Here is a 19,853-nt window from a genome sequence, read left to right as displayed (position 1 = left end):
ACTAGAGAATTTCCTTGTAGGGTAAGGTAAAAGAATTAGGCTTTTCTGCCCTCCCGCCATTAGGACAGATGAGGGAACCCTGTGGTCCTGAATGCATGCCTGATGGCGGGCACCTGGAGTGGGTACACCTGGGCTGAGAGACTGAGTTTTTAAGGGCGGCGTCACAGGGACACCAGCAGAGGTCAAGAACAAACGGAAGCCGAGGGAAGAAGAGAAGCAGAGAGAACTCCAGAGAGAGCCCAGATAGAGTGAGGATTTGCTGGGGGCTGGGAGGCCTGCCAGCCTCCCAGCCCCCCAGCACCCCTGCCTGCCATATGCCTGGTAAATCTAAATAAAAGACCTGCAAAAGCCACTGAGGACTCTGACTCCTCCTTCACCCTGTCTGCTGGATCAGAAAACCTGCACCGTACCCATCTTGCTCCTACATTCGTTTTTTGTTTTTTGCCCAATCTGGAGACCCAGTATAAAGATTCTCTAGTTGGATGAGCACAAAAGTCATATGCTGATTGGCCATAAAATGTCTTTAGAGACAAATCCACTGTTCTTCAAAAGCTACTCCAGTAAAAGTGTTACTCCCACATTGACTTCTACATTTTAAAACACTGCCACCTCTGAAAAACGTTTTTTTTTTTTTTAAAGATTTATTTACTTATGCATACAAGAACTGTGGTAAAGGCCAGAAATGTGTGTGTGTGGGGGGGGAGGGGGTGTGAGAGAGAGCGAGGGAGAGAGAGAAGATTCACCAGAGACAGAGCGGGGAGCAGAACAGGCAGACTGATGAAACACACTGCTGAGGGGAGCAGCGGGCGAGACAGGAGAGGTCTGCTGCGCCATGTGGGTAGCTCCCTGCCTGGCTGGGGATCGAACTCGTGCTGCTGAGGCTGCGGCTAGCTTCACAGTGCGGTGCTCAACCCCTTGCGCCACAAGGAGCTTTCCTTGATGACCGTCAGAGCCAGGCCAGCAGGGTGGGCGGGGGCCTGAGCCTCCTTAAGAAGCAGGAGAGGACGCGGCTCCGGGGGAGTTTCACCCGCTCCCAAGCGGAGGACACGCCGCCCGCCCCGCCACCCCCTTCCGCGGTGGGCGCCTGAGGGGGGGCGGCACAGGGGACCGAGGGGGCACTGGGGCCGTGGCGCCCGTCGGGGCAGAGCCGGAGACTGGGAGTCCCCTCCGCGCTCAGCCGGGACGCCCAGGGCGCAGCCCGCGCGGGCTCCGGGGCCCTGGGCCGCGAGGGGCCGCCAGGGGGCGCCGGGGCCGCGGGAGCCGCCGGCCTTTCCCCGCCCCGAGCGGGCCGCGGCGCGGGTTCCGGGTCCTGTGACCGTCAGGCGGCGCGGGCGCGCGCGGGGACGTCGGGGCGCGCGGGGGACGTCGGGGCGCGCGCGGGGACGTCGGGGCGCGCGCGGGGACGTCGGGGCGCGCGCGGGGGACGTCGGGGCGCGTGCGGGGACGTCGGGGCGCGCGCGCCGGAGCGCGGCCGACGGCGCCGGCGGGTAGCAGCGGGGCCGCCGCGCGCTGATGGCGGGCGGGGGAGCGGGGGACCCGGGCCGGGGGGCGGACGCCGCCGCCGCCGCCCCCGAGAGCCGCGAGCACCTCTTCAAGGTGCTGGTCATCGGCGAGCTGGGCGTGGGCAAGACCAGCATCATCAAGCGCTACGTGCACCAGCTCTTCTCCCAGCACTACCGCGCCACCATCGGGGTGGACTTCGCGCTCAAGGTCCTGCACTGGGACCGCCGGACGCTGGTGCGCCTGCAGCTGTGGGACATCGCGGGTGAGCGGCGGGGGGGCGCGGGGGACGCGGGGGGCCTCCGCGGGGGCTTCCCCGCCCTGGGGAGCCGGGCCCACTCGGCACCTCGGGCTCCTGGTCCCTTGGCCTGTCCTCGAGTCGCCGGCCTGGGCAGGCTTGGGGGAGACCGAGGCCCTGGGGAGACGCCGGGGGCGCCGCCTCGTCAGAGCTGAGGAACTTCAGGCGGGACGCGAGCGAGAAACGCGTCCAGAAATCACCCCGGGGATGCCTCTGCGACTCCGGGGGAGCGCGCTGGTTTCTGAGGGATGGAAAGGAGGTCCTCTGGCGCCTCGGGTGCCAAGTGCGAAGGCCTGGAGGACTTTTCTAGAAGTTTTAGCTGAGTGTTGATGAGCGGGTGACCCACGGGAGGGCCAGGGGGAGGGGGCGCCCCGCCGCCGCTGCTCAGCTTTAACATCTCAGGGATGAGGACTGAAGCGCAGCCCCGTGGGGTGACTCACCCCGAGTTACTCTCCTAGTTAGTGGCTCAGCCTAGGCTAGAAACCACTAGAAACCGCTAGAAACCACTCTTCCTGCAGATTGCTTTTTAGCACCCACTACTTTGGGGTGAATCTCTGTTCTTCCAGCACCTTGTACATCGCCAGAGCAGGTCGCCCGGGTGAAGATTGGGGAGAGTTTCTCTCTTAAACTCCTTGATCCCTCCCCATGTAAACACCTAATCCTACACTTGCATCTACACCCCATGCCCCAAATGTATTGTTTCCCTGGGATTTTTTTTTTTTTTTTTTTTTTTTGGTCATTCTGGAGCATAATATCCCTCTTTCAGAGAATCCCTCTTCTCCTTGCTCTAATTTATAGGGACTCGAACACTGGTTGCTGTGGTAGCCAGAGGAGGGCTGCAGATGCCTTATGAGGCAAAGATGGTGACTGGAAAGTTGAAATATGAAGTGGTACTAAAAGTTACCCTGCTTGGTTATGTTGGTGTCAGAAAGTCCTCTGCAGTAGAGCATTTGATTAGGCACGTGGTCAGGGCTGGAGAGACCATCCTTCATCCGACAGAAGCATGGGCTAGAGCCTGTGGTGGGGAATGGCCCACCACCATCCTGGCAGCACAGTGTGCAGCGGGTGGGGCTGGGTAGACACAGGCCAGTCTGCTAGGCAATTCTCTTTTCAGTAACAGCTTATTACATGTGAGAAAGTGCTGAAGAATTATAACCTCTGTACTCATTTATTTAAGACTTCTGTACCTTAGATTGAGAAAGGATTTGCTCATGTTCTTCCTTCAGAAAATGGGTAGGGTAATCAGCCTTGGGCTCAGCTTTTTATTTCTTCAGGTTATAGAATACCAAAAGTTCGTTTGAAAAGTTATCTTTTGAAGTCAGAGGCTTCTTTCAAAACTTCCTGCTGTTTCACACAGCACTTAAGAACAGCAGTATTGCCTCCTGACAAGTCATGGATTCTAAAGGTTGCCTTAACATGTGATGGTCATTCCCCAGGAACCTAAAATGCAGCTGTGGATTTCCAGGATAAGATGATTTTATAAACCCTTAGATGATTTTATAAAGATGATTTTATAAAACCTAAGAGGTTTCTCAACTTTGCCTTCATGTACAATAATGTGGTATCTAGGGATTAAGTTCTGAGTGGGTCCCACTGCCCATAGGTCAATGAGTAAGTTTAATTAGATTTTTCTGATACAGCTGTGTTTTTGAGTTTCAAGGGAAAACACTTGTATTTGCACACCCAAAAGCATGGGTGAGAGTTGTCCTGGGTATAATCTTTTCCACTTCTTGAACAGATCTGTGCAGCCAGGAAGAGACATGTTGGCTTTTTAGCAGGCTCCAGTGTGCCGAGGTGCCTTTTGGGCACTTTCCTCTAAATTCCAAGCTTGGGTGTTGCCAAGCAGGAAAACAGAACTTTAAGATCTCCTAAAGAAATTCCTGGAGATTACATACCATTCAGCACATGCACACCAGCAGTGAACAAGGTTAGAGGTAATCTTATGCGGTAATTGGAAATTATTAGGCTAAAATTAAAGTTTTAGGAGATGGCATCCTAATGTATAAGGAAGTTGAGACAGAAAAAGAACTTTAGTTTTAATTTAAGGCTTAGGGAGGTACATCATTAACTGTGGTTAGTTTGAATATTTGAGCTACTAGTGAATCCTACTGCATACCATTTGAATTAAGTAATGATGTAATGAAGGCAAATCGAAAGCTCCACGGCAAAAAATTCCCCCATGACTAAACATATTTACCTTACATAGTAACAAAGTAAAATGGTATTTAATTTGTAAAGGTTAGAAATATTCCTTGATGGTAAAACAGTAGGTCGAGCTGGCCACTTGATATAGGACTAACTTAAGGTGTGGTGATCGTTTTTGTTGTTGCTGCTTTGGGGATTGGAAAGTTATAAAATTGCCTCCAGTCTCTATTTGAAAACTGGCCTGTGTGACAGGCAAGAATTTTCCAATTTTTTTTTTTTCTGTAAATGTAGTCAAACAGTTTAGCTAAACTTAAAATTTAAATTAAGAACCATGTGACTCTTCCTTATAGGCCTTGCAATCCCTTCTTACTGCATGAAATGAATGTAGGTTGAAGATGCAGATACAGTTAGGTACAATTGCTGCCTCTTAATTCAAGCCTGCTCTCAGACTGCTGCTCAAAACATAACTGAAATACACTAAAATATGGAAGTCTTTAAGATTCAAAGAGAATTTGATAAATGCATAGTAAATTAAGGTGAAGCAAAAGAGTTACCACTGATCATCCTTATAGTTGATGTTGTGTTTGGCTTACAGATTATTATAAGCTTTTTAGCAATTATAGAATTTTCCCAAGAAGTTGATGGCTACTTTAGGCTACGTATTAAAAAGAAAAAAGTGTGTCCACTTAGATCTAATGTAACTTAGTCTCATGTATTCATGGAAATGACTTGCTTTTATAGGGAAGTCAAAATTTTACCTCATTCTTCTTAAGAGGTTTTAGCTGGTTCTAAGAATTAAATGATTGTAAGACAGATTAACAGGAGGGCCTCCCTGGTGGCACAGCAGTTTTAGTGCTACGCTGTGAAGCTGTTCGCAGCCTCTGTGGCGCTGGTATGATTCCCAGCTGACCAGAGAGATTCCCCCCTGGCGAAGCAGACCCCTTCTGTCTCACCTGCTACTCCCCTCTCTCACCCATCTGCGCCTCTGGCCTGTACCCCAGTGCTTGTATAAATATATCTTTAAAAAAAAAAAAAAAGACATTAACAGGAGCAAAGCTTACAAATATATGAAAGGATTAGGTGACACAGGAGCCCTCATAAGGAACGAAGACCCCAAAAAGTGGCAAAACCTAAATGCTTTTAAAAAAGGTTGGATGGGGCCTCCCTGGTGGCACAGGGGTTAAGACGCAACCTGGGCCTCCCCGGTGGCGCAGCGGTTGAGCGCTGGGTTGCGAAGCTGCCCGCGGCCTCTGCGGCGCCGGTTCGATCCCCAGCTGCTCCCTGGCCACCGGAGGAGGGTCCCACATGGCGCGCAGACCTCTCCTGCCGCCCGCTGCTCCCCTCAGCAGTGTACCTTGGTCCTTCTGCCTGCTCTGCTCCTCGCTCTGGCTCTGGTGAATTCTCTCACCCTCCCGCGCTTCTGACTGTACCCAGTGCATGTATAAACAAAACAAACAAACAAATAAATAAATAAATAAAAACATGCCTCTATAAATAAAAAAAAAAAAAAGATGCAACCTATAAAGCTATCCACAGCCACTACAGCACGAGTTCGATCCCAGGCCAGGGAGCTACCCACATGGTGTAGCAGACCTCTCCTAACTCGCCCGCTACTCCCCTCAGCAGTGTATTTCAGTCAATCTGCCTGTTCTGTTCCCCACTCTGTCTCTGGTGAATCCTCTCACCCCGTCCCCACACACACACACCTCTGGCCTGTACCCCAGTTCTTGTATGCATAAATAAATCTTTAAAAAAAAAAGGTTGGATGAAGAGGGGCAATTATGGAATAGTAACTGAAAAATATGGGGAAGTCAAGGTAAGGGAAGAGTTATTTTCACAAGGTTCCTTTGTATAGAATTTTCTCAACATGAGCTCTTCATCCTGCATGGTCAGGATGCTGGTACTGGGAGGGCAACTTTCACATGGGAAAGTTATCTTCCCCTGGTTTGGGGAAGGCAACTTTCACATGGGAAAGTTATCTTCCCCTGGTTTGGGGAAGAAAAGGGGGGACCAGAGCACCTTTCTTGCTTCTGCTGTTTTCCCAGTGCCTTTGATTCAAATTAGTCCTTATGCCATAGTGGCATTTGGGGGGGTAGCATACTTTGCCACCCTTCACTTTTTAGTATCCAATTTTTGTTATAAAAATCTGGATGAGTGACACCCCGTTGGCCCAAAGAGCCAAATCAGAACAATCTTCCTTGAAGTTCATATAAATATTATTTATCTAAGCATAAAATACATTTCGGGAGACATTAAAAATTCTGCAAACTATATGTAGATTCACTTTCTGTTTCATTGAGTGCCATCCTACATTAGAATGCTGATGCCGATTTCCTTGCTGCATCTAACACATTGCCTATTTCCATACCTGTTCTCTTCTTGTCTTCTGTCATCACTCTCCTAAAAATCCTCATGAGCAAAAATCTGGAATATAACCCTTGACCAAGGTATCTGTCAGTCATAGATTAATAATATTCAAGTTACCTCTTAATATGAAGAAGCAGTACTTTGAGGAATTATTCTGGGGAGTTATTTGTAGTCTGTTTTATTTTTTTAGAAGATTTATTTATTTATGCATACAAGAGCTGGGGTGTAGGCCAGAGGTGTGGGAGGGTGAGAGGATTCACCAGAAGAGTAGGGAACAGAACAGGAGGATTGACTGAAATACACTGCTGAGGGGAGCAGTGGGCGAGACAGGAGAGGTCTGCTGTGCCCTATTGGTTAGCTTCCTGGCCAGGGATCAAATTCCTGGGGAGTGGTTGCCAATAGCTTCACAGTGCTGAGACTTAATCCCTTGTACCATCAGGGAGGTCCTATAATCTCTGTTTTAAACACTGAATACTATAATAACTTTCCTAGCACTTATTGGTAGCCTTATTTAATAACTCATTAAAAGAATTTTTGAAATCTTTACTACCTGAGTTGTGTACATTTTCACTATACTTAGTCTTATTCTAGCTCAGTTGTGCTGAGTTACAAGCAAAACCCACTCTTCTACTTTACATCTTTAAATCTTTCTTAGCTAGTGCATCCTAGATATTTTGGGTGTTCCAGTCTGGCCTGTGTATTCAAAGTGGCCTGGATAGGATGACCAGCAAAAATAGCATGATTGTGTACTGTGCGTGGGAACTCCCCTGACAATGATATGTTCCTTCTTTCCTTTTTGGATTCACCATTCTTAGTTGCCTCACTTCTCCCACATCAGCTGAAAGATGCTCAGGTTGGAGGTGAACACTTTGGAGGGCTGGTAGGAAATATTGTTACTAAAACTCGACTTTGTTCCTACCAGCTGCCTAATCATGCTACTATTTGAATGGAAGTTCAGGCTTTCAGAGATCCCACAGTCTAAGTGTAAATTGCTCTAGTATCTCCAAGAAACCACAGATAAACAATACACTGTATATGCAGTGTCCTGATGCTGAGATATGAAAAACAGTCAGCTTTGGATAGAATAGCAGATTTTTGGTTTACTTGTTTCAAAACAATTACATAACTTGATGAAATTTTCAAAAGTGTTGCTCATGGCTGTTTTAGAGCATATGACTCTTATTTTATACCCACTGTAATAATTACCTTCTATATCCTCAATCCATAATTTCCAGTTATATTTTAATTATGAAGCACAAAGTTTTTACCATAGATACTTTTTGATGAGCTTCATCCTGTTTTGGTACATTTTGAAAGAATATTCAAACTGGACTTTTCTGATGATAATAAAGCTCTTTGATTAGTATTTAGTTGTAGAACACGCCTTGGGGAAGAACAGTAATCAATATAGATGTTTACCTGGTCTGCTCTGTGATATTGCTGTTTAACCTGTACGTCATACATTATGCCAGAGATTCACTGTTATTATCAGATACCTTTTAGGACAAAGTGTACCCTTTCCTGTATATGTCATCTTGACCTTATAATTTCCTTAGGCTTTTGAGATGGAAATTTCAGTGATTTTTATTCTCTCTTAAAATGTACTGAGGATACTGCTTTTACTCAGGTATGATGAAGCCAATTTATCAGGAGATGGTTGCCATTGAAAATATAGTTTGTAATTCACTGTTCCCAGGAGGAAGGAGCATGCCACACCATGTAGGCCCACCTGGGAAACTCAGGAGGGGGAGGGCAGAGGGAGGGAAGGGAAAGCATCTGCCTTTAGTTGGGGGTTTGCAGGAAGGAACAGGTAAGGTAGGATGGGCATGCCCAGCAAGCTAGGATTGGACACTGAAAGATTGTGGTGGACTCTGACCTGTAGAGCTGGTTCTTTACTGCCCAGGGGGTGATTTAGGTCAGGAGAATAGTGTCCTGGACTGCAGGACCCTGATAAACAGAGGCAGGTGGAGGATGTGGACTCAAGATGCAGAGGTTTGTGCTTGAGAGACCTGCCATCAGCAAGTTGTTTCTATTTCTAGGAGCTGCTAACCCTGGTTGGGATAGTCCTCCTGGTTCAACGCCTTTTAACATATAGAAAATAAAAAGCTTGGTTAATAGATTTTCCTGGGCACTTACTAAAATAGATTAAGAGATGAGAAAATATATTCTTCTTAAGATGAAAATTTGAAGGCCTTAGATCTATAACCCAGGAATAGCATATCCTTAAAATAGTGAGGATTTCACACTTAATCAACACCTAAGGAGAGAGAGTGGGCTTCGTTGACAAGTTTTAATTGTACTATCGTTGTAGAGGTATCTCTAGGATGATGACAAAAGTGCATACATAGAAATGTGCAGAGATATATATGCATATGTAGCAGACGTAAATGTGTGATGGTTGGGTTAAGAGCTCAAGAAAAAAAAAAAAAAAAGAGCTCAAGAAAAACGGTGCTTTAGAATTCTCCTCAGTTACATTTTCAACAGAATTTGTTGCACTTTTTACAATCAAGGAACCTAAGAACATGCAATTCCCTCTCCCTCTTCTTTTGAGAAAGAACCACACACAAAAATAAACAAGTATCAGGGGTTTTAGTTTAATAATCTGCTAGTCTCTCTGATGGATGACCATCCATACCCTACTTTCCCATGCTTTTCATTCCTATCCACATGTTTTCTGACATGATTTTTGATTGCCTCTTGAAATGAAGCTAAATGGGAAATTCAGAACTCTTGTTTTGAGTAGACTACCACCTCCCAGTATATAATCACGCAGAGGGATACTGGAGTAGGCATCTAGCAATCCTCCATACTTACCAAATCAGAATTCCTAGAGGTAGGACCTGAAAATTTTTAATTTATCAAGCACGATGAGTGATTTGATTTATGCTGGCGTTGAGAAGTGTTGTCCTGTGATTTCTTTTTTTAAGGTTTATTCATACAAGAACTAGGGTACAGGCCAGAGGCGCGGGAGGGTAAGAGTATTCACCAGAGACAGAATGGGGAACAAAACAGGCAGATGACTGAAAACATTGCTTAGGGGAGCAGCGGGCGAGACAGGAGAGGTCTGCTGCACCTGTCCTGTCATTTTCTTTGCTGCACCCTTCCAGCAGACCCATCCTCTCCAATTCTCCACCAGCGGGACAAGTCTGCTGCCCATAATCCCTCACACTTACCTTCTAAGACTTCAGTTCCCGGGGCCTCCCCGGTGGCGCAGCGATTGAGCGCTGGGTTGCGAAACTGCCTGCAGCCTCTGCAGCGCCAGTTCGATCCCCGGCTGCTGGGCGAGGGTCCCACATGGCACACAGACCTCTCCTGCCGCCCGCTGCTCCCCTCAGCAGTGTACTTTGGTCCTTCTGCCTGCTCCCGTGCTTCTGACTGTACCCAGTGCTTGTATAAATAAAATAAAATAAATCTTTAAAAAAAAAAAAAAGATTCAGTTCCTTTCACTGTTTCACATCATCTCATGTGGCTATCTCAGGAACCACATTGAGGGTGGTTTATGGTGGCAAGAACATTTATAGAACAAAAACAATATCTTCCTTGCTCTTGTTAATTGTTTAAGAAAGGAAAAACCAGTATCTTTGACTTCTAAATCTTCCCTGACTTTGGCCACAAATCAAGAAGTTATCTTTATTTCATTCTTCATTTTAAATTGACTAAAGGCAGCTATTGTTTTTTAATTGATTAACGTCACAGAGGATATAAACCGTTGAATAAAGCAGGGTTAGGCCTATGTACCACAGGTTAGTGACCTAAATACCACAAAAAACCTGCTATTGTCTCAAGCTGGCAAAAATGAAAAATCCAGAGTCTGAATGGTATGTGTCTGGAATGGCCCTGCCTCTGACACCACCTGCAAGGATCACTGTTGGCCTCGGGCTATTGGCTATTGGCTCAGACCAGTAGCTCTCAAAGAGCTGTTAACAGTGGTGTGTCTGATGCTATCTCCACTTCCTGGTGGTTCCTGACCAGTACTGGCCAACACTGGTGACTCACACTCTGTGTTGGTCACCTTTGAGATGTTCACTGCTTCTGATCATCCATATCATCTCCTGGTGCTGTTGCCTCCACTGCTGTCCAGTCCAGTGTTCATTGCTGTCCAGCCTTAGGACCATTGCTGTTGGCTGCTGTGATGTCCTCTCAGCCATCCCACCTATAAGCACCTCCAGCTGCCACCATTAGTTGAATCCTATCCCACTGCTTGCTGGTGTGCCACCAGTTCTAGGTTCTTGATGGGATGGTGCCATCTTGCATGAGCTTCCTTTGTTTGGGATTACCAAACCCTGTAGACACTATCTGGGTTGAGACAGTCCACCACTTGTGATACTAGAAATGCTTTTCTTTTTCCTAATCTCCTGTTTGCTAAATAAACCTAATTTTTGTTGCACCCTGAGCCTGGGTGGTCTTGTAATTGAGTGCATGGGTGAGAGCCCATAGACAGTGGCCTCTCCTCCACCTTGGAATTGTCCTTTCACTGTTTTAAAGTTTATTTTCCTCTGAAACTGTTTTCAGCACTACAAAGTAAAGTTCTTAACTAGCTAATAATTTAAGGTTTTACCATAGTTAATTGGCACCATTTAAAAAAAGGTCATTTAGGCTTTCACCTTGCAGTGTGTTTATAGAGTACTTAATACTTTCTAGCATTTATGCGGTGCTTACTATGTAGGACCTGGCATTTTGCACTTAGAGTGACTGTAGTTCCTTAGAACTTTATTTAGGTGGATTTGGCCATGAGCTTTGGTTTGCTGAACTCTGCCTTATAACTCTGCCTTCCATTCAGGCATTTTACATTTAACCTTCCCAGAGGCCTTATGAGGTCAGTATTTATATATATATATATATATATATATTTTTTTTTTTTTTGTGGGACCCTCGCCAGTGGCTGGGGAAAGAACTGGCACTGCAGAGGCTGTGGGCAGCCCCACAGCCCAGCGCTCAACCACTCCACCACCAGGGGAGACCCAGTATTATATTTTTTAATGAATTTACTATATTTGTATATAAATTATAATTGATATACAATAAACTGTACATAATAACAACTTGGTAAGTTTTGACATGTGTATAGTCATGAAACATTATTATAATGGACATTATAAATGTGTCCATCACCTCATGTTCCTTTGTAATCCATCTCCCTGCCTTGCCCAAGGCAATCAGATTTACCTTCTCTTACTATACCATTATGGTTTCCATTTTTTTACTTTTTTGTTAAGTGGACTCATACGTAGTATTACCTATTCCATTTCTCGTCTGTTGACTAGAAATTTTTGCCGATGAAATTACTCAGCATGCTTATTTTGGGATTCTCCATATTGTTATCCATATATGTATCCATAACTTTGTCATTCCTTTCTAATATGGAGTTGTATTTCATTGTCTGAACATACTATAATTTATTCATTACTGTGTAGGTAGATATTTGGGTTACATCCAATTTTAGGCCATTAAAACTAAAGCAACCATGGGCATCTGTAATATGACTTTATGTAGACATGTGCCTATTTGAATAAATACCTACAAGTGGAATATGTTGATTGTATGACAGGAAAATGTTTAAATTGTTAAGGAACTACCAAATCGTTGGCCAAAGTTGTCGTACTAATTTAAATTCTTACTCCCCCTAGCAATGTGTGAGAGTTCTGGTTGCTCCACATCCTCGCCAACACTTGAGATAGTTATACTTCTTAATTTTAGCCATTCTTGTGGCTGTAAAGCAACAACTTGGCATGGTTTAAATTTTCATTTCCCTAATGATTAATGACATTGAGTATATTTCTGCTTATTTGCTTTTTTTTTTTAAAGATTTATTTATGCAGACAAGAACTGGGATACAGACCAGAGGTATGGGGTGGAGGGGCAGGTGAGAGGATTAACCAGAGACAGAATGGGGAACAGAACAGGTTCCTTGACTGAAATATACTGGGAGCAGCAGGTGAGACAGGAGAGGTCTGCTGCACCATGTGGGTAGCTCCCTGGCCGAGGATCAAACTTTTGCTGCAGTGGCTGCAGATAGCTTCATAGTGCTGCATCTTAAACCCTTGCACCACCAAGGAGGCCCCGTCTGCTTATTTGTTAAACTGTGCATTCTTTGGCAAATTATCTGGCTCAGTCTTTTGCTTATAGTTTTAATTGGATTTTTTTATCATCATACTGTGTTTTGAGCTCTCTATATGTTCTGTGTAGAAGCATTTTATCAGTTACAGGCTTTATATATTTTTTTCTCCCTCCCAGTCTGTCTTTTCATTTGCTTGGAAGTGTAATTGATGTTATTTTGATTTACTGTATTGCATATAGTGTGTTTGTTAGAAAGCACACTCCAATGTTAATGGTGTCAGGAGTTTTGAATGCTAGCCTTGAAATCTAAGGAACATAATTGGCATTTCTAAGCCACAGGGTTCCCCTCAAAATTTCCTTGTCTTATACATTTCTGGTTTATTATGTTTAGCTGAAAGTTTTTTTTTTTTAAATATTTATGCATGCAAGAACTGGGGTACAGGCAACAGATACAGGAGGGTTGAGAGGATTCACCAGAGACAGTGTGGGGAACATAACAAGCAGATTGACTGAAATACACCGCTGAGTGGAGCAGCGGGTGAGATAGAAGAGGTCTGCTGTGCCATGTGGGTGAGCTCCCTAGTTGGGGATCCAATTCGTGCTGCAGTAGCTGTGGGTAGCTTCATAGTGCTGAGACTTAACCCCTTGTGCCACCAGGGAGGTCCTAGCTGAAAGTTTTTATGAATACAAATTTGATTATGGTTTACAATGATTGGTAGAAAGAAATATTTTTAGGGATTTACAGGTGATTCTATAAACAAAACAAAATGCACAAAAACTTAATTGCTTTGTATAACTTCTGGATTTCTATACTTTTGCTAATTTGACACCCTACCTTCTTTTCTAAATTAAAGGAAATATTTTCTTATGTAATTGTCTCATAATTCAGACTATCTTAATGAGGCTAATTTCTCTTGTTACCAAGTCATTTCACATACAGTAATTAAAATTCATAAAAATGGAAATGACTGGTAGTGTGTGCTCTCCACTCCAGTTGGAGAGGAGTCAGACCTACTTTAATGTGCCTACATTGCCTTTTTTGCACAGTACTGACATTGAACATGTCTAGGTAACTGTTAAATATTTTTATGAAAAATGGTACAATACTAAATTTCCATAAATGTCCACATTATTATCAAATAAGTTGTATATGTAGTTGGTTAGCCAGATTTACATTAACAATGAAATATGAACATGTTAGTGGGTTTCACTTTTGATTTTAGTATAATACAATTCAGAACATTCCACTATCAATGCAGCCTCAGATAAGCCCCTGTGAGGAGTTGTCACAAAGCAAGTGAACATTAAGTTGATCCACTTAAGCTTGACTCTTGTATTCTTTTTCTACTATTCCATCAAGAAATTGTATGGCAACATAGTCGAATTTGGAAGAGAAAGAGCATAATTGTGGGAGTCACTTTGTGTTGTTACTCTCAATAAAATGTATAGAAAGTATGCTTTTCATCATGCGTTTTAAAAGGAAAGTGTCCTGTCACTGTGTTTTATCTTTGGCCAAAGAGTTACAGAGCTTGATTTACTTTGATTGACAGTCATTGTTCTTGGCACTCAAGTCTGTAATTTGACAGACTGAGCATATGGTGATATAAGCATTGCAAGTTAAGGCAACTGCAAGGTAGTTCAGAATGGCTGACGTCATATTTCCCTAGCCACATAGGAGGCAAAATACCTGGATTCCAGTTCTGTCTTAGTGAGAACACCTATAATCCTTGCCAAGAAACTCAGTGATTTTCGTCTGTCAGATGAAGACCAAAGTCCATCCTCCATAGGTCACAGAATAGTATATCAGAGAGGAAGAGAATGCTTTGCAAAGGCCTCTGTGATATGCTAAGCTGCAGGTCATTTTCCCCAAAGTATTTAGCTTGTTAAATTATTTTATGAACTATGAAGAGTTCTGCAATTGAGTCTGTACTTTTAATGCCACCACCAATTGTACTGCCTTTTGTTCTAAAATAGTAGACTTCTTAGAGAAGAATAATCTTGCAGATGGAGTCACGAGTGACTATAGACTAAAGATAGGGGGAAAGATGAAACACAAGCCCCTTTTTTCTTGTCCAGGCCTAATCTTTTTGACTACATTTTACCCACTAGATTTATCTTCTTCCTGCCAGTTTCCTTTTCTGCTATTCTTGTCCCTTCTGCCTTCTCCCCCCGACTTTCTTTTTTTCCTTTATTATCTCTCATCTCTTTGACCAAGGGGAAAGAGAAGACAGGGGATGATGGGTTCTATAGCTTTAAGTGTGTCATGTTGATGTTTATGGGGAATGTACCACACACACACACACACACACACACACAGAACAGAAACTTAGGTACTCATACCACAAGTTCAACCACTTCTTCTCTGTGGTTTCTGTTTCTGTGTGTTTATCCTTAATTCCACCAGTTTATGTTGCTCCCACATGGGAGATATGTGTTAACTGCATCATTCTTAGGATCAGAAGTGTTATATCTGGATGCATATTCTGTCTGAATTATGAGTTTTTAATTTCTTTATCATATTCCTTTCTAGGGCAGGAACGCTTTGGCAACATGACCCGTGTCTACTATAAAGAAGCTGTTGGTGCTTTCGTTGTCTTTGATATATCAAGAGGTTCCACATTTGAGGCAGTTTTGAAATGGAAAAATGATCTGGATAGTAAAGTCCATCTTCCAAATGGCAACTCTATTCCTGCTGTCCTCTTAGCTAACAAGTGTGACCAGAAGAAGGACAGTGGCCATTCTCCTCCCCAGATGGAACAGTTTTGCAAAGAACATGGCTTCACTGGATGGTTTGAAACCTCTGCAAAGGTGAGATCCACTGTGGGTTTGTGTCTGTTCTGCTGCTGGTAAGTTGCACATGGATCTGAGCTGTAACTATAAAGTAAGTAGATGGATTTTTGCAGTGGTTTTCTGAAGTCTAAAATGGAAACACAGCCTGGGTATGTTTTTTTCTGTGAGCAGCAGGAATGCTTTCAAAATTGGCTAATGGGGAGGTGAGTAGAAGGGCAGATTTTACATTCAAATTAAAATGGGCTATTATGTAGCGCAAGGAACAAATGACATTTTCTGTGAGCTTGAGTCTTTAAATGAAGTACTTTTCATGCAGCTGGAGTTTATGAGCGATGAAGTATATTGTCAAGAACCAGCATTTGTGATTCTTAAAGACAGCTTAACAAAATAGAGAGCAGTTTCCTTGGTGAATCTGAAGGTCACATGTAAGACTACCAAAGGCATAAAAGGTCAGAGAGAAGGGGTTTTCAGAAGATGTTTGAGAAGCTTTAGATGAACTGTGTACGGAAGAATTTGAGGAGGAATGGATCAACCTTTGTGACATGCTTCTTCATAAATAGTAGAGTGATAATTTTTTTCTTTCATGTTTTGGGAAGCTGGACAAAATGTTTTTTGAGGAATAACAAAAACACTGAAGTTGTTTTTTGAAAATCTTAATAGTCCAGATGTACAAGAAAACAAAGGTAGAAATCACAAGCATAAAATTTTGGGGTTGGGGGTGGTTTATTTGAACTATAAGAGTCACATTTAGAGGGTCCAATATCAGACTTATGTAAGAATGATAGAATGAGAAATTCTGTAATGGCACACTTTAAACCATAAATTCGGTGTAATCTTAACACAAATATTTGGGGGGAGGGGTGTGTGATTTACTTCTATACATATTTTATATAATATGTAATTATATGTGTATATTTTTGTAAAAAACGTTGTTCCTCTATATCACCTACTTACTTATTCTCAGGTTACTTTTTTGCTTTACAGAAAACCTTCCCTAAAATTGGAAGATTATGGTTGTTGATCTGAGTAATTAATTAAAGCAAAGCTATGAAAGACTATACAAAAAAAAAAAAAAAAAAACCTCTGAAATATTGTCTGCTGATGGAGTCATTGGGAAAAAATGGTGTCTACCGCAGGCAGAGTTTACTCCTAAACTAAAGGCTGTTTGTTGAAATAAATAGATTCTAGCACCTTTAAAGTTAGTTTCATAACTAAAAAGTAGTGGTGGAAGAAAGATGGTGGCCAAAGGTGTTACATGAGTACTTAGCCAAAGGAGAAGGGAGAATTGCAGAAGGAAGGCATCATACGGTGGGGCTTGTTCTGTCTGCTCTGTGTGTGTACAATGATGAGCTTACTTCCTTGGTCTGTTGGAAAAAGATCAGTGGTATGTGTAAATGTGTATTAGAACATCAAATTTCGTGGAGATGACTTACAGATGAAATTTCCTCTTTAGGTGATTTGAATTAATCATACTGGTAATAAATCCAAATTTGCACCCAGAATCTAGGTAAGATTTATAATCCATTGTATCACATGGCTGTGGTCGAGACTATTTGTCATGAGCTCCATTACATTTATAGATGATTCTCCTTTAGAAGGGAGTAGGGAGCACTGGCTGAGAGCAATGTTTCAGGCATATTCTGGGCTTTTCCACAAATATTCTAGAAACATCTTTTGCAGAATGGCCTTAATCATAAACCATGATTGTCATTAATAATAAACCAGGAATGTCCTAAGGGACTGGCTATAAATGTAAAATGTAGGTTATGAATTTTACTTGAAACTTAAATCGGTGCTATTTGTGCCAGGAATACCAATGGCAGAAGCTACCTTCAGATCTGATTTTCGCTTGAATTCCAGGAGGAACACAGCCAAAAGATAATTCTGAATTCATGAATTTTGTCTTCTCACTTTTATGGCAAATAATGGCTTTCTAATAATGGGTGGCTCAATGTGGAAATTTCTTTTCCTAGTCAGTTTCTGTTAAATGCAAACTAAAGAATATTTTAATTATGTGCTATAATTGAGATGATGGAAAGGCAATGGCATTCAAACTTCCAGGGATCAGTGAGTAATTAAAATTAATACTTGTCTTGGGAGTGGAAGTTAAAAAAAGTGTTGACGCTGGAAAAGAAAGGTAATTGAATAAATAGCACAGGTTTTGCAGATTTCTCACTCTCTGAGAGAGGTACAGCAAGTAAAGGAGAAAGCTGGGATGGACCTTGTGGGTTAGAGTCCTTCCATTGGATTGGCATCACAGAGCTCAGTGTGTACTTAATATTTCGTACATATACATACATATTGCTGTGCTTGTATGTAAGTGTATGTATGAACACATTGCACACATACTTATGTATATAAACACAGGGATAAACATAGAATAGATATCAATGTGTGTGTCAGATGTTTACATATATTTACTAGGTCTGTCTGCTGGGAGGCCTGGTTGAGAGGCAGTGATACCACAAAACCAATGAGCTTGCGTAACCTCACAGTTGGGTCTTTAAATACCGTTTTTCAACTGAAAGAACCAGACTTCCCAGGAGAAATGACTAACCAGGGCTGTTGGGACAAGGACAGTGAAAATGTCCCTGAACTAGGTGGTAGCACCCACACGGTGATGGAGACGTATGAGAAAGACACAGGACGTCCTAAAAAGAGCTCCGCAAATCTAAGACAGGTCCAGCAATAAAGTGAGTAAAGATTGCAGTGGATTTAATGCATAGAATAAAGTAATGATCCTGGACATGAATAAACAGATGAGAGAGAAGAGAAAGGTTTTCTCCACCATCCATTCCAACTGATAATGTAGAAGGATTATGGGAATAGAACGTCACCGTTAAACACCGCAGTGATCATTGTTTTAGGAAGAATTCCTTGATGCTGATATTAATGGGAAAAAGTATGGTGAGGACAGAATATCTATATAAGTAGAAAGGGAAAAATAGAAACTTCAGCGAGAAGCAAGTGTGCCCCCTTGTTTGGCTTGTAAGGCAACCACCTATGTCTCCTTCCTGCCAGAACATAGGTGAATTGAATAAGGAAACATCAGGCACACTCAAATGGAGGGATATTCTCTGCCCAGTATTCTCTGTGAAGGTCACAAAAGGTAAGGAGACTGAGTGAATGTTCTAGACACAGGAGGCGTGATGACAAAATACTGCTGGTCAGCTGGGTCAGAAATAGGACATAGAGAAAATTGGTGAAATTTTTATAAGGTTAATAGATTTACATGGACACAACGCTGGCATCTATTTCCCTGATTTTGACAGTTGTTCTCTGTTTATCTAAGATGTTAATGTTTGAGGAAATTGAATAAAGGACCTGTAGGCATTTTTACTGTTCTTGGGATGTTTCTATAAATCTGAAATTATTTACAGATGAAAAGTTAAGTACTTGTTCAAAATCAGCGCAGTTTTTGCCATGTGTTATTTATTGTATCTTCAATGACAGCTCATAAATCAGTCACACAAACGTGATGGATAATGGCTCCTAGGGTGTGTGCAGGAATCACACTTCCCACGCTGCTGCAGGCTCATTTGAAAATGATAACTGCAAGTATGAACCGGAACTAGAGGCGGGAGTGAGCTGATGTCTTTATCATCATTTGTATGGCTTGAGACCTTCAATATTTTTCTTCACAGTGGATTTTGAATGTTTGAACTAGATGTTCAAAGAATGAATTTGTTTTAGTCTTAGTGCTTCATTTATGTGAGTCACACCTTAAGAAAGTGGGTGAAGATTAATTTTCAGCTATCAGGCTAGCTTACTGGAACTCAGTGGCAACAGCTTCCAACAGGGACATCAGTGAGGGTGATCCTTTGTACAAAGAAGGTTCCCTAACACCTTACTCAGTAGCAGAGAACTTAGTGAGCAAACACTACCACTGGAGAAGGCAGCAGGTATACTGAAAATGGCCCCTCTGATGAATCGTCCAAGAAATGCTTTCTTATTACAATTAATCTTACGATCTGATGCTGTTGCTTCTTCTCTCTTACAGGATAACATAAACATAGATGAAGCAGCCCGGTTCCTCGTGGAGAATATTCTTGACAACCAGCAAAGCTTTCCGAATGAAGAAAACGATGCAGACAAAATTAAACTGGAACAGGAGACCTTGAGAGCAGAGAGCAAATCCCAGTGTTGCTGACAGGACTTCGGCTTGACCTGGGCAGAATGCAGCCCTCCAGTCCAGAGTGACCCCAGGGAGCAGGTCACAGGTGTGGTTCCTGCCCTGTGACTCCCCCCAGCTGCTGGCACCCTGGGAGCTTGGGACTTTAGGGAGGCCGTCCTGCCAGTGGCCCACCACCTTCACACAGGAGCACTTCTGTTCTCGTTGCCACTGTATTCAGGATAATGTTGACATCCTTTTAAGCATCTTTTAAAATCCGCTCCTCAGGATTTGGTAAGACACCCAAGTTGTAGCACTTAACATAACCTGGGGTGGTAATAAAAGTTTACCTGAAGTCTTACAGTACCTGGATGAGTTTGTGTTTTCGTCTCCATGGTCCATCCTCACTTTCAAAGGAGGGGCTTTTGACTCTTCGCCACAGAAGTACCTGTCAGCATCATGTTCTTATGGAGCCATGTCTTCCCTCTTCAAAACTCTGGGGATTCATGTCAAATTGTTACCCTTGAAAGTTATAATTTAGCTAGTCCTGGCTAGTGTGGCATGTGGTTATTCCTCCCCGACACA

General features: G+C 43.1%; 1 protein-coding gene across 1 annotated transcript; it reads left to right on the top strand.

Annotated features, from left to right (window-relative positions):
- Nucleotides 1-1,512: 1,512 nt before the first annotated feature.
- RAB32 (RAB32, member RAS oncogene family) lies at nt 1,513-19,361 on the top strand (the record flags this gene model as incomplete). Its single annotated transcript, XM_084228100.1, has 3 exons — nt 1,513-1,765; nt 14,898-15,175; nt 19,158-19,361. The coding sequence occupies 3 exons, from the start codon at nt 1,513-1,515 to the stop codon at nt 19,305-19,307; spliced, it is 681 nt and encodes a 226-aa protein (XP_084084226.1). The 3' UTR covers nt 19,308-19,361.
- Nucleotides 19,362-19,853: the final 492 nt, after the last annotated feature.

Source organism: Talpa europaea, assembly GCF_964194135.1.
Source record: "Talpa europaea genome assembly, chromosome: 2".
Classification (NCBI taxonomy): domain Eukaryota; kingdom Metazoa; phylum Chordata; class Mammalia; order Eulipotyphla; family Talpidae; genus Talpa; species Talpa europaea.
Note: the sequence above shows the minus strand (reverse complement) of the source record. Positions and strands in the feature narration are given on the sequence as shown.